The 12,369-nt window shown below is 47.3% G+C and overlaps 2 protein-coding genes across 3 annotated transcripts in view; one reads left to right on the top strand and one right to left on the bottom strand.

The window, feature by feature from the left end:
* col4a3 (collagen, type IV, alpha 3) overlaps positions 1-8,282 on the bottom strand; it is a 40,278-nt gene extending 31,996 nt beyond the window's left edge. The window contains exons 1-7 of the mRNA XM_085131344.1: positions 8,163-8,282; positions 7,575-7,953; positions 3,948-4,004; positions 1,369-1,458; positions 866-910; positions 389-433; positions 143-205 (exon numbers count right to left, since the gene is read on the bottom strand). Of these exons, the coding sequence (XP_084987470.1) occupies positions 143-205; positions 389-433; positions 866-910; positions 1,369-1,458; positions 3,948-4,004; positions 7,575-7,661 (387 nt within the window). The 5' untranslated portion in view covers positions 7,662-7,953; positions 8,163-8,282. The remainder of the gene's footprint in view (positions 1-142; positions 206-388; positions 434-865; positions 911-1,368; positions 1,459-3,947; positions 4,005-7,574; positions 7,954-8,162) is intronic.
* Positions 8,283-8,348: 66 nt separating this feature from the next.
* The window catches only part of col4a4 (collagen, type IV, alpha 4), a 62,552-nt gene continuing 58,531 nt past the window's right edge, over positions 8,349-12,369 (top strand). Inside the window, exons 1-3 of one of the 2 annotated variants that reach the window (XM_085131345.1) lie at positions 8,349-8,660; positions 11,102-11,245; positions 12,097-12,133. In XM_085131345.1, coding sequence (XP_084987471.1) covers positions 11,199-11,245; positions 12,097-12,133 — 84 coding nt within the window. In that variant the 5' untranslated portion in view covers positions 8,349-8,660; positions 11,102-11,198. The other variant, XM_085131346.1, reaches the window with a different exon arrangement.

Raw genomic sequence — 12,369 nt, 5'->3', positions numbered from 1 at the left:
AGCTGGTCTATAACAGGCTGCAGGGATGAGAGTGTGAGGCTCAGGCGGTTATACATCAGCGAGCGCAGGAAGAGAAGAAAACTCCTGAGATGAGAGAAAAGAAGATTATTCGATCTGCCTTCTGCCAAGCCATCATTTCTACCTTTGTCCCGTTGCATCCTGGGATTCCTGGTTGACCGATCGGTCCTTCGTGTCCGTTCAGTCCCTGAGAAATAAATGCATCCAGAAATGTATTAAAAGTTAAACTTTATTATCATTATGTGTTTTTTAAAAAAAAACCCAACATATTCTTCATGTTACTTCCATACGTATTAGGATCTAATAGGTTTGGAGCCTACAGTCTACTGTGCTGTATGTTTAATGTGTTCTGTGTGGTGAGCGTCCGTACCGGCAGTCCCGGAGCTCCTGGGAAACCTGGTTCTCCCGGCAAACCCTGATGGTTTGAGAAGTTCAGAAAGAACATCAGGACATTTTTTGGTAAATGTGTCTGAAATGATGCTAAAATCAGGGAAAATTTAGGCTTAAAAAATCAAAATGACCCCCCCCACTACTAGCTGCCAGCTGGCTTCACCTGTTTGTGCTGTTGGAACCTATTGGAGCATTTTTAATGACATCGTGTGACCAATAACTCGGCCGCTGTGAGGTTACTGTAGTAACAGACCGTCTACGAAGGCTGAGCGAGAGCTTAGGTGAAGCTTGAGCATTTATCTGGATGGTAGTGAGCTCGATTAGCATTAGCATCTGTGCCAGCTTGTTTTATCTGATAACTGAGCTTTCATCCAGATACGGTCCCATCTATGACTCTGACGTGGAAGCAGCCAGAACAGGAAAGGTTCAGTGGGATAAACAGTAAAGGCCGTCATACCCGGGCACCCTTCAGACCCGGACTTCCTGCAGGTCCCAGTTCACCCTGAGCAAAAGAAGAAGAAAACATTAAATGATCCCCATTCAACTCTGGGTTCACAGTGAGAAAGGTGTGATCAGGACCTGACACGTCATGTGACTGAGCTGTCATGTGACGGAGCTGTCATGTGACTGAGCTGTCATGTGACTGAGCTGTCATGTGACTGAGCTGTCATGTGACGGAGCTGTCATGTGACTGCTCCAAACAGAAAGTAGTGATTGAGTCGGACTCACTCTCACCTCCTCCTCAGTTTTACACTAAAACACAGCGTTTATTTTCACGAGTGTGAAACTGACCACGTTTCACACTAAATCTGACTGAGATGTGATTTTAAACCTACAAACTTGGATGTTTAATGACGGGATTTCCATTTAAAAAGAAACTTTTTAAGTAAACAAGTATAAAGAGGACTGTGCAGGGACTTGATATGACAATAAGAAGAAGAAAGAGGAGATGTCCGTTACCTTTTCTCCTAGTTTGCCCTGATCGCCCTCTTTTCCAGGATAGCCAATGTTTCCAGGAAGACCAGTTTCCCCGTGGAGACCTTTTTCACCCTGTTGACAGAATCAGAGTTCAGGTAAGTCAGCTCACCTGCTGTCCACAGAGGGGCAGCAGAGAGCAGCAGAGTCGATCCAGGCATCTCAGTCTTCCTGGTTGTGGCCTGCGGGCACTCAGGTGCCGGGAATAACAAAGGGACATTTCACGCTCAGCAGAGAGGAACCGGCCTTTCTTTCTCCTCGTGAACACACCCGTGATCACAGAGCTCACACCTGGGTGGTCTCAGGTGCGTGAGACGCAAAGGACCGCAGAGTTCCCTGCAGCCCGGCTCCGACCTGCACGCTCTTGTGAGCCGCAGCTCGGAGACTTGACGCCATTTAAAGCAGCAAAAACTGAAAAGTTTGTTTCAGGCGAAATCACAAAACCATGAAAATCAAGCCAATCTGAGCTGGAAAATCTGATCACAGCAGAGGATCAGAGACCACATCAGCAGCCCGTCATCACCTGGCACATCCATCAGCTCCACTCTATTTTCCTCCATAATAAAAACCGCCGCAAAATACTGTTATCAGGGGGAGGGGCTACTGCAAGATATTCATCAGTGATTGGCCAACGCCTCCTCTGTGAATCTGACATCGGCGCTCCGTGATGGGGAACGTCCTGGTTTCCAAAATGCATCCGGAGGAGAGAGGAGGCCGCAGCAGGAGGCACGAGTGTGTCCTATCTGCAGGTCGTTTTAACATGGACACTGAAAAGGGGGCGTGGCACACCGCTGGAATATAAAAACCACAGAGCGAGCTGCACTCATTGGCTGGTAACAACAGACAAAACTTCACCAAAGATGAAAAATGAAGCTTCAGACCTGCAAAAACCAGCAGGGATGTAGATCTAAGACCCGTCAGACTGGTCAGCATCAGTGTCATAAAATGATTGAATATGACAGGTGAGTGCTCAGGTGTGGATTTATTGTAAGTGTGGCCACTTTAGATCAAACTTTATATCTATATGCACTATATAAAGTTTCTATCTAAACCCGCAGTCATCACCGCTGCTTCCTGAGCTGCTCTTCAGGTCCTGCAGCAGCTGCAGCGTGTTTGTGGCTGAAAGGCTGCTCCAGGATCAGCTGACTGACGTGGCCGTCTTTTCTGTACCTCGTAAAACTCTGCGGATACTTGTGCACTTGGTTTTGCATCCCTTTTGTCATCTTCCAGATCTTCTGGTGTCGCTGCTCGGAGCACTCATTCTTCTTAGAGTTTCTGAGTGGATTCTTTTAGGTTGTCAGCCTAATGACGGCCTCCTCAGTCTGTTGGTCGTCACTCGAGGTTAAACAGTTTGGACTTGAGTTTGAGTTAATCTGCCACGAGACCATGAGAGTAGGGATGGGGCACCGGTTCTGACATAAACGGTCGTAACCAGACCAAAAAGCAGCGCACATTTTGGTGCTTTATTTTCCTGAGCTGTGATACACTTTAGATTCTAGCCAATCATTTTACGTTTCCGAGGATAGTAGGCGGGTCCAGGTACGTACGTTCTTTTAGAGCAGAGCTACAGATTAAAATGTCCAAGGCGAAGCGGTCAAAGTCTGGCTGTACTTCACAGCAAAAGATGCAAACTCAGCAGCTGCAACAAGTGCTTTAAGCTGATACTGTGATGCTGTCAAAGGAGGTAACACCTCAAATCTGATGAAACACCTGGCGACGCATAACGTTTTTTTTTTAAAGCCGAGAAATGCGCCGTATTTGATAGCTTGCTGCGAGACCTCACACCGAGCACATCTACTGCGGGTGTGGTGCCTGTTATCGACCCGGAGTTTGCAACATCCCCCAAAAACCCGAAGAGGAGAGTCCTGGCCCCTAGCCCTGCCAGTGTAGCAGAAATGATGAGGATGATGATGCAGCAGCAGCCGTTCTTCTCTGCGTGAGTAGCTTCATGTTGTTCGTGTGTAATTTACGTTGAGTAGGCTAACCACGTTATTACATTAATGCATGTAAGGTGAACTAGCAAACATCATCATAGCTACATGCAGCTGTCTTCTTGTTTGATGGCAGATACTCCCTTCACCCTGGACAAAAAGGCTAAAATGACCAAAGAAAAAGTGGAAAACAGTTAAACATGAGAGGTTTTTGGACAAAGTTTGTGTTTTTTCCATTGTTTAAGCTGCTTCCAGCCAAGAGTGATACCATATATGCCCCATAGCTGCAGAAAAGGCTAACATTGTTATCTTTTTACAAAAAACCAGCTGAACATGAGAGGTTTTTGGACCAATTTTGTGTTCTTCATTCTTTAAGCACCGGCACCGTTTCAAAAGTACCGGTTTGGTACTGGTATCGGATAAAACCTAAACGATACCCATCCCTACATGAGAGCAGAGCCCTCAGCTGGACACCTGCTGGTCGGTCACGTTACCTGTGAGCCTCAGTGTAAAAACGGCTAAACCTCCTTAATGCACTTCAGTAACACCTTCATTTAAACTGCATGTGGCAGAAACACAAGAGACTGATTCTGGTCCTGGTTCTGTGTCAGTGTGTTCAGGTGGAGACCTCACCTTCTGACCTTTGACCCCATCGCAGTGGCACAAAGACTTCCCGCTGCAGTGGCACACCTGCACAGAGATGAGAGGAGTAGTCAACGATGTTTGAAGGCCTGATCTCTGTTTCCTACCCTGAGAAGCTGCAGGCCTGCGGTTTTTCTTTCACTGTTAGGCAAAGTTAGTCGACTCCATGATGCAGAGCCAGAGTACTTACAGAGTAAGAAAGGGGAAATAATTACTCAGTACTTTAAACTGCTTACAGTGTAACCATCTCTTCTTTCAGTTCTACTTCTAATACTACATAAAATGTTGCCACAGCCTCGTGTCTTCTTGTTACCAGCTTGTATTCCAGTGAGTATTTATAGGTAATAACAGGTAAACAGCTGTATTATAAAGTGCAGCTGTGGCTGTTCTTCAGAACGTCGTCACACCTGCAAACCCATCACCTGTGATGTCACCGTCTTGATTTGTCTGCAGTGATTCCTGAGTGACTCACACACTCAGGAACATCTCCATCATGTGTCCTGCAGCTCGGCATCGTTTAGTCTGGCCTGACCTTAAACTCGGGCTGAAGCCTTTGTCTCTCTGCTGAGCACGTCCTGCCTGGTTCTTTATCAGTCAGACATATTTCTGTGGGGTTAAACCCAAACACCTTCATGTAACCTGCAGGTGTAACTGTGGTCTTCCTGTGATAACCCGAACTAGCAGACAGCAGGGGGGAGCGCTGATATCATCTTATCTTTCATTCCTGTCTCACATCTACAAGACTGCCTCCATACGAGATGCCTCGACACGTTCTGGAGCAGGGGATGGTGGGTAATGTAGCGCCGTGATCAGACGCAGAGCTGCAGACTGTCTGAAAGTATATCAGATTATTTCCATTTTGAGTCAGGTGAACCCGAACCACCTGTACGGTCTTATCGCGGCAGACTGACAGACGTTCACAGGGAATCTGACTGATTTCTTTTTGTGCGCTTCAGGAAGATTTTCCTCCCTGATTTTATCGTGGCAGCAATATCGAGGTCACGTGGCCCCGCGTCGGTGCTTTGTACGTCTGACGCACGTGTCTGAAACAAAATAAAGAAGCACTTTGAGAAACGTGTTGGCTAACACGACGCGCTTCCTGTAACAGTCCGAGGAAGTTCTCAGGTCAGTTTCTCTCTGTTCCCTTACAGCAACGGCTTTAAAGGTTTTGTACCTGTGGGAAACCAAAATATCAGGGCACACCTGATCATGTGACACTAATGTGTGACTAACGGGAGCTGCGGTCCTGCTGCTGCTGGCTCAGATCCAGCGTGATATTGAAGTCGGCCCACATGGATGTTTGGCTTCCAATCAAATCGTGTTAGCATTAGCCAAATTCAACAAACGACTCGTCAGGGCTGAGGGTTGTTGAGCATTTCTGATCCAGCATCGGTGTAACTTTGTGCTGAACTTTGGGGGGGGGGGTCGAGATCTCTGTCTAAATAAAGAAATCTGGGTAAATTCCCAGATGATTAAACATGCAACTGTGTGAAACGAGTACAGAAAATTAAACAGCCTATTTATGCAAGATAATTCATTATTTTATTGGGGGGGCTATATTGGTTGGGTCTGATCATCGGGGGGGTCATAACCCCCATAACCCCCCTGGAAATGATGCCCCTGAGCTGAAGCCAACAGGCTGGTAGGTGTGCCAGAGCATTATCTGCAGTGGTTCATGTGGACTGGTGGCTCCACGATCCAGCTCTTTGCTGCACTGCATGGATACAAGTCCAGGACGTTACAGGAGCTGCTCAACCAGCCGAGCTCATGAAGCTCCCAGCAGACAGCCAATGAGCTGATGTTGATGCCAGAGGTTTGCAGCGCCGCCGATGTTCATGGCACTGTGCACCTCAGCCCTCGGGCGCCGCTTTGTAACTACACCTGCCTGAGATGTTGTTAAACACAATAACACAACTCCATCGTGCTTCATCGAATATTTAGGAGGAAACTTGCAGCAACAGTTCAGAGCAGCAACAGCAGCAACAGCAGCAACAGCAGCGCGCTCAGAGTCAGAGGATTCTTCAGAACCTGTCTCCGTGTGGTTGAAGGCGACTGCACGGCCATGACGGCCACACAGAGGGAGCGCCACAGAGTCACATGGTGCTCTGGGCTCAGCACATCACTGTGCGTGTGTCTGTGAGTGTGTGTGTGTGTGTCTGTGTGTGTGAGTGTGTGTGTGAGTATGTGTGTGTGTGTGTGTGAGTGTGTGTGAGAGTATGTGTGTGTGTGTGTATGTGTGTGAGTATGTGTGTGTGTGAGAGTATGTGTGAGTGTGTGTGAGAGTATGTGTGTGTATGTCTGTGTGTGTGTATGTGTGTCTGTGTGAGTGTGTATGTGTGTGTGTGTGTGCGTGAGTGTGTCTGTGTGAGTGCGTGTGTGTGTGTGTCTGTGTGTGTGTGTCTGTGTGTGAGTATGTGTGTGTGTGTGTGTGAGTGTGTGTGAGAGTATGTGTGTGTGTGAGTGTGTGTGAGAGTATGTGTGTGTGTGAGTGTGTGTGAGAGTATGTGTGTGTGTGAGTGTGTGTGAGAGTATGTGTGTGTGTGTGTGAGTATGTGTGAGTATGTGTGTGTGTGAGAGTATGTGTGAGTGTGTGTGAGAGTATGTGTGTGTATGTGTGTCTGTGTGAGTGTGTGAGTGTGTGTGTGTGCGTGAGTGTGTCTGTGTGTGTGTGTGTCTGTGTGTGTGTGTGTGTGTGTGTATGTGTGTCTGTGTGAGTGTGTATGTGTGTGTGTGTCTGTGTGAGTGTGTCTGTGTGTGTGTGTGTGTCCTAAACCAACAGACAGAATCCCGTCTGTCTGTCTGCCTGCACACAGACACACAGACAGACGGCTTTTATTTCCTGTCTGACATTCTTTGGAGATTCTTTGATATCCGCAGTAAACAGAAAAAGGAAACTTGAGCAGCTCGACCTCCTGCTGGTTACTGTTAGTACCTGAGCAGGTGAGCGACAGAGTCTTGTCATTTTAATAACTCTCATTGATCATCATCAGTAAACTGATTGATCATTAATGTCACTAATAAGTCTGTAAACCACATACTGTTCCATGACTCACCTGGTTAGATTGTATTAAAGCTTAAAGTTTGCATTATTAGGGGCGTGGCCTCTTTGACTGACAGGTGGATGGTGACACAGGTGTCTGTAGCTGCTCTGGACCATTTTAATGACCAATAAGCGGCTGCTGTGAGGTTACTATAGTAACAGCCCGTCCAGGAAGGCTGAGCTTTGGTGAAGTTTTATTTGGATGTTACTGAGCTGTGATTAGCAGGTATCTGTGCAGGTGTGATACACCTGTGCAGTGTGTGAGCGCAGACTGACGCTCAGGTTAAACAGTGTGTGTGAACTAAAGGAGGCCTTCAGGGTTGTTCACGTGATTTGATTTTTAAATGAATAAATTAATCCACCTGGTTATATAACAAATATTTAATATCAACACCAATAATAATAATAATATTAATAACAATAATAACCATCATCATCATAACAGTAGTACGGTTTTTTGTTATTAAATACTTTGGAAAAACTCTGACGTCACGCACACCTGTCTCTGATCGCGTGACGTCTGTCGGCAGAGTACTGAGCAGCAGGTGAGCCTGGTCACCTGGGTGAAGGTCACTCACCTTCTCCCCGTGCACGGCCGCACTCAGGCAGCTCCAGAGGACCAGCAGCGGGAGGATCCTGCGCCTCCGGGCGGCCAGAGGCTCCATGCAGGCGGGCGGGCAGCTGCCTCCAGCCGCGACGGCTCGGCTCGGCTCGGCTCGGGTCCCGGATTGTGCTCAGGTCCGCTTCAGTCCAGAAGAGGGTCCTCGCACCTGCCGGAGCCCGGACACAGCAGCTGCTCTCGGATGGCAGCTCAGCCCGATGACACAGGAGCCAACACAGACACACTCAGCACGAGACTTCCGCCGTGACCTTCAAAATAAAACCTTGGCCCTGAAGGAAATCTGGTCACAGCTCCATCCTTTTATTAAGAAATCTTCGTGGTGGTTGAGTTTGTTCCTGGTGGGAAAACATTTGTAATTTTAAAGTTTCTGTTCTCAGACAAAAATCACGCGTTTTATTAATATGAGAGAAAAGAAAAGCATAAAAACGGTATTTCAGGGTTTCTCTCAGGTCAAAAACAAGAAAGAAGGTGGCGGTTAAAGAGCACGTTCACACAGGATCAGCTGATGACGTGAATAAACAGGTGACGCTGAAAGGAAGGAGACCTGTGATGGTGGAGGAGCAGGTGTAGCTGATGCAGAGGCAGCATCCTCTCAGCTTTGAGGACAAGGCGCCTGGAAGACTGGAGACCTGAAACGAGTGCTTCACAAACCCAAGAAAGCCTCAGGTGTGAGGAGGGGGGAGGAGCTGCGAGTGCAGCACCTGAGGGTGAAGCTGAGGAGCTGCAGGCACTCCTGCACGAGCTGTGCACGAGAAAGCTCGCGTGAATAATAAATGAGCTAAACTGGCGCGAATTTCAGGATTAAGACGGATTTGATTTCATCAAAGTGAAGCAGAAAGCTCAGGTGTGTCAGCAGGCTGTTCGCGTGCAGGCTGTCTACACACCTGGACGGAGCAGCACCGCACGCAGGCGCAGGATGCCGGAAGTGCTGTTGTTGCTGTGCGCTGCAGCTTGACCTGTCTGCTGTGCGCTCCTGCGAAGTTGTGCTCAGGTTTGCAGCGACATGAAAAGCGCGTGAAGCTCCGGACAGTGACAGCTTCAGGTAGGAAAACTCACGTGACCGTTTGGTTGGGTATCGGGCTGCAGATCGATCACCGTCAGCTGATTATGGTTAGTCAGCTGTTAATTAGCCGCCTATTAGAGTCTGAATGTCTGAGCACGTCATCCAGGTAAATAACGTTAATGAGGAGAAGTACTCGAGTACTTTTACTCTGTGGTGATTTATACTTGAAGTTCGGTGAGGATACTTCCTTACGTCTGCACGCACCAAACCGCCGTGCACTGTGAGCATTAAAGTCCACGTGCTTCTGCGTTAATTGTTAATTAGCGGATTTGGCGCAGATGCCGATTCATGTGCTTTAAATCGTGTAGCTGTGAAGGGATCGATGGGGCTGATCCAGATCGTTAGCTTTAAGCAGATTTCGCCCCGGCTGTGGCAGGTCCACCTTCCCTGGGTGGTGGTTCGGGCTCAGCCTGAGGGACCCGGTCTGGAGAATCAGAACTGGACTTTCCCTAAACATGCTGTTCCTTTCACAAGATCCGTTTATCAGACTGAAAATACCATAAAGACAACCCATCAAATATTAAAACACATTTCTGTTTTACAGTATGTGCAAAAACAGGACTTGTGTATAGACTGTATGTAAAAGATGGCAGCGGAACACTACGTCCACATGTACAGGACATTTTTGTAAACAGAGATTTTCTGTTTTTGTTTTGTTTTTTAAATCCCAAACTTGAAAAACAAAGTGAAACGCTGTCGAGAAGATGCCAAAGCAACAGGTGGTGATGTAATCCTAACTGTGTAGAAATGTTGGCCAATCAGAAGTCTAGAAGCCTGGGAGGGAAAGCGTAAACAAAGATGGCGCATAGAAGCAGTCGTTGTAAACAGAGGGACAGTAACTGTATGTAAGAGTGTGAGGTTAACAGCAGCAGTGTGTTGTCTGTATCAATGTAGAAATTCAATGATGTGAATCAGTAACGCGTCGCACACCTTTGATGCTTCGTGACTAAATCTCTGTTTTCCTCGTCCACACGTAAACACAAAAACACAGTTTTTAAAAATCTCAGTTTTCAATGATCCAAAACATCGTTTACGTTTGGACAAAGGCTCGAACGCAGAGAAGAGGCTGCGGTTTGAAAAATACCCGTGTGCTCAAAGCGAATCACTGAGGTTAGCATCACTGGGGAGGCTCGCCGCAGTCATGTGATGATCATCATTTCTGAGTTTGCTGGATTTTACTAATTTCACATGTTTCATACAAAGAGCTGAGAAATGATCACAAAATGAAAGCAGCTGTAAATTTGTCTTTTTCTTTGAACTGCAGCACACACAAAGACATTTCAAACTGTCTTTTAGTTACTTCCTGTTTTACTTTGAAGGTTTACTTCCTCCCTTTGCTTCCTTTCCCTTTCTGGTCGTTCACCCTGTCCCGTGAACCTTCTGTCTGTGGTCGTTCTCAGTTTCTGATGATACCTTTTGTTTTTCTCCTGCTTCGTTTTGCAGTTTTTGTCTTTTGAAACGTTTGAATGAAACTTCTGAACAGCTGTTCTGCTGCTAGCATGACGAACAGCTGTTCTGCTGCTAGCATCACGAACAGCTGTTTGTGCTGCTAGCATCACGAACAGCTGTTTGTGCTGCTAGCATCACGAACAGCTGTTTGTGCTGCTAGCATCACGAACAGCTGTTTGTGCTGCTAGCATCACGCCGTGGAGCTCGAAGCTCCGAGGCTGCTGTTAGCTACGAGCCTCCTGCAGGAACACGGTGACTGACACGGATCGTTCCTGCTGTCTGGCTCTGTGAGCGGGCGCTGCAGCAGCTTGGTTCGGTCGGGCTGTTGCAGGCGGAGGTTACTGAAACCCTCAGTTTCAGAGGCAAGAGCTGATGGAGCTCATGATGCTGTTAGAGCAACTTTCATCACATTAAATATGCATCACAGAAGCTGCTGAAGAAGAACTGAGAAGCTTCTCAGTTCTAACTTTATCTGAACACCTGCAACAAATACAACATCATAGTCATAGCAGCCAATCAGGGAGCAGTAAGAGGCTGACAGGTTATAGAGACACAGCTCTCTGATTGGCTGACGTCCAGACACACCTGCTGCTGCTCTTAGCATCAGCATCCTCTAAAGAACATCGTGGGCTGCTGTCCATGTGCGGTTCAAACACAAAGTTTAGAAGTCCTGATTGGCTGTCCAAGCAGGAAGTTACTCACAAACAGACACAGCTAAGAGGCCTGTACCAGGAAGTGAGTTTAACACACCTGGGATATCTTCCTGGTGTCTGGATTCACTCAAACTAACGAAGCAGGTTATCAGCTCACTAAGTTAATAACCAGCTTCATGTGAGCTTCACATGAACGGAGTGAGGGTTAATATTACATCATTATTATTATTACGACTTTTATTCTGACAGCTTGATCCTGGTCAGGTGTGTGTGGTTTCACCTTCATCATCTTCAGCCTCAGTTTCTTTGTTCCTGCAGGACGACCAACAGCGTCGGAGTGTCCTCACAGGCCGAGAACCGGCTGGAGGTGGAGTCAGAGTGTAGCAGGAGGGACTTCCTCTGAGCCGAAGGCAATATGCTGCTGACTTCCTGCTCTGATGCCTGTGGTCTCAATCTGCTCTGGTAAATAAAACCGTGCACGTGAACACGTCTGTTAAGTTTCCATGACTGAATCTTTTGCTGACAGTCTGGTCTTTGGTAACATGACACGAAATTCTTTTACGATGAAGATGAGTTCATGCGCAAACAGCAGCACAACCCATGCAACACGTGCAACAATGTTACAGTGACAGACACCGACTCTACAGTCCCAATAGCTGCAGTTCCTCTGACGTCCAGCAGAGGCAGCAGTGAGAGACTCCCATGTTAAAACTGTACAGCAGAAATAAACATGATTGCAGCCTAATATAATAGATAATGTCCTCCTTCATAACACCTGTACAGTAGAAGAATGTTTTTAGGATTCACCTGGTTAATATGTAATAAGGTTTAAAGTGTAGGGGCGTGGCCTCTTTGGCTGACAGGTGGATGGTGACACAGGTGTTTGGATCTGCTAAATTTGTCGCATTTGCGACCTAATTGGTCGCACTCTAGAGCCCTGAGGGGTGTCCAACTCCAGGCCTCGAGGGCTGGTGTCCTGCAGGTTTTAGATGTGTCCTTGATCCAACACAGCTGATTCAAATGGCTAAACGACCTCCTCAACATGTCCTGAAGTTCTCCAGAGGCCTGATAATGAACTAATCATTTGATTCAGGTGTGTTGACCCAGAGTGAGATCTAAAACCTGCAGGACACCGGCCCTCGAGGCCTGGAGTTCCCCACCCCTGCCGTACAGTTTCGTAGTGTTAGTGGGAACCCTGAGTGTGGGTGCATTTCTTAGTTTAACAGCTGCTGCCTGTTTAAGCTGGTTGGGGCTTCATGCATCACTGTGGATCAACGTTTTTATCATTCCTTTGTGTGTCCTCTCTCCTTCAGGTGCCTCCTGATCGTACTCCTGCCAGCAGCTCTTGGGGTGAGTCCACCTCTGCCTTTATAAGCCCTTTCAGTCTGGTCCAGCAAACGTTGGCCACCAGCCAATCACAGCTTGTGTGTGATGTCATCAAATCGAGTCAGCTGAAACAAGTTTTCTGTCCATTAGCTTGTTTCCATGGTTATCGCTGCTCTTATTGGTCAAATCGCAGACCACAGCGTGGAAGTTGTCATATGATGTAAAGATGAATCATTGGTGGGATGACATCATCAGATGTC

Source organism: Neolamprologus multifasciatus, chromosome 14 (genome assembly GCF_963576455.1).
Source record: "Neolamprologus multifasciatus chromosome 14, fNeoMul1.2, whole genome shotgun sequence".
Lineage (NCBI taxonomy): Eukaryota > Metazoa > Chordata > Actinopteri > Cichliformes > Cichlidae > Neolamprologus > Neolamprologus multifasciatus.
The sequence above is the reverse complement of the archived record's forward strand: the minus strand, read 5'-3'. Positions and strand labels throughout refer to the sequence as shown.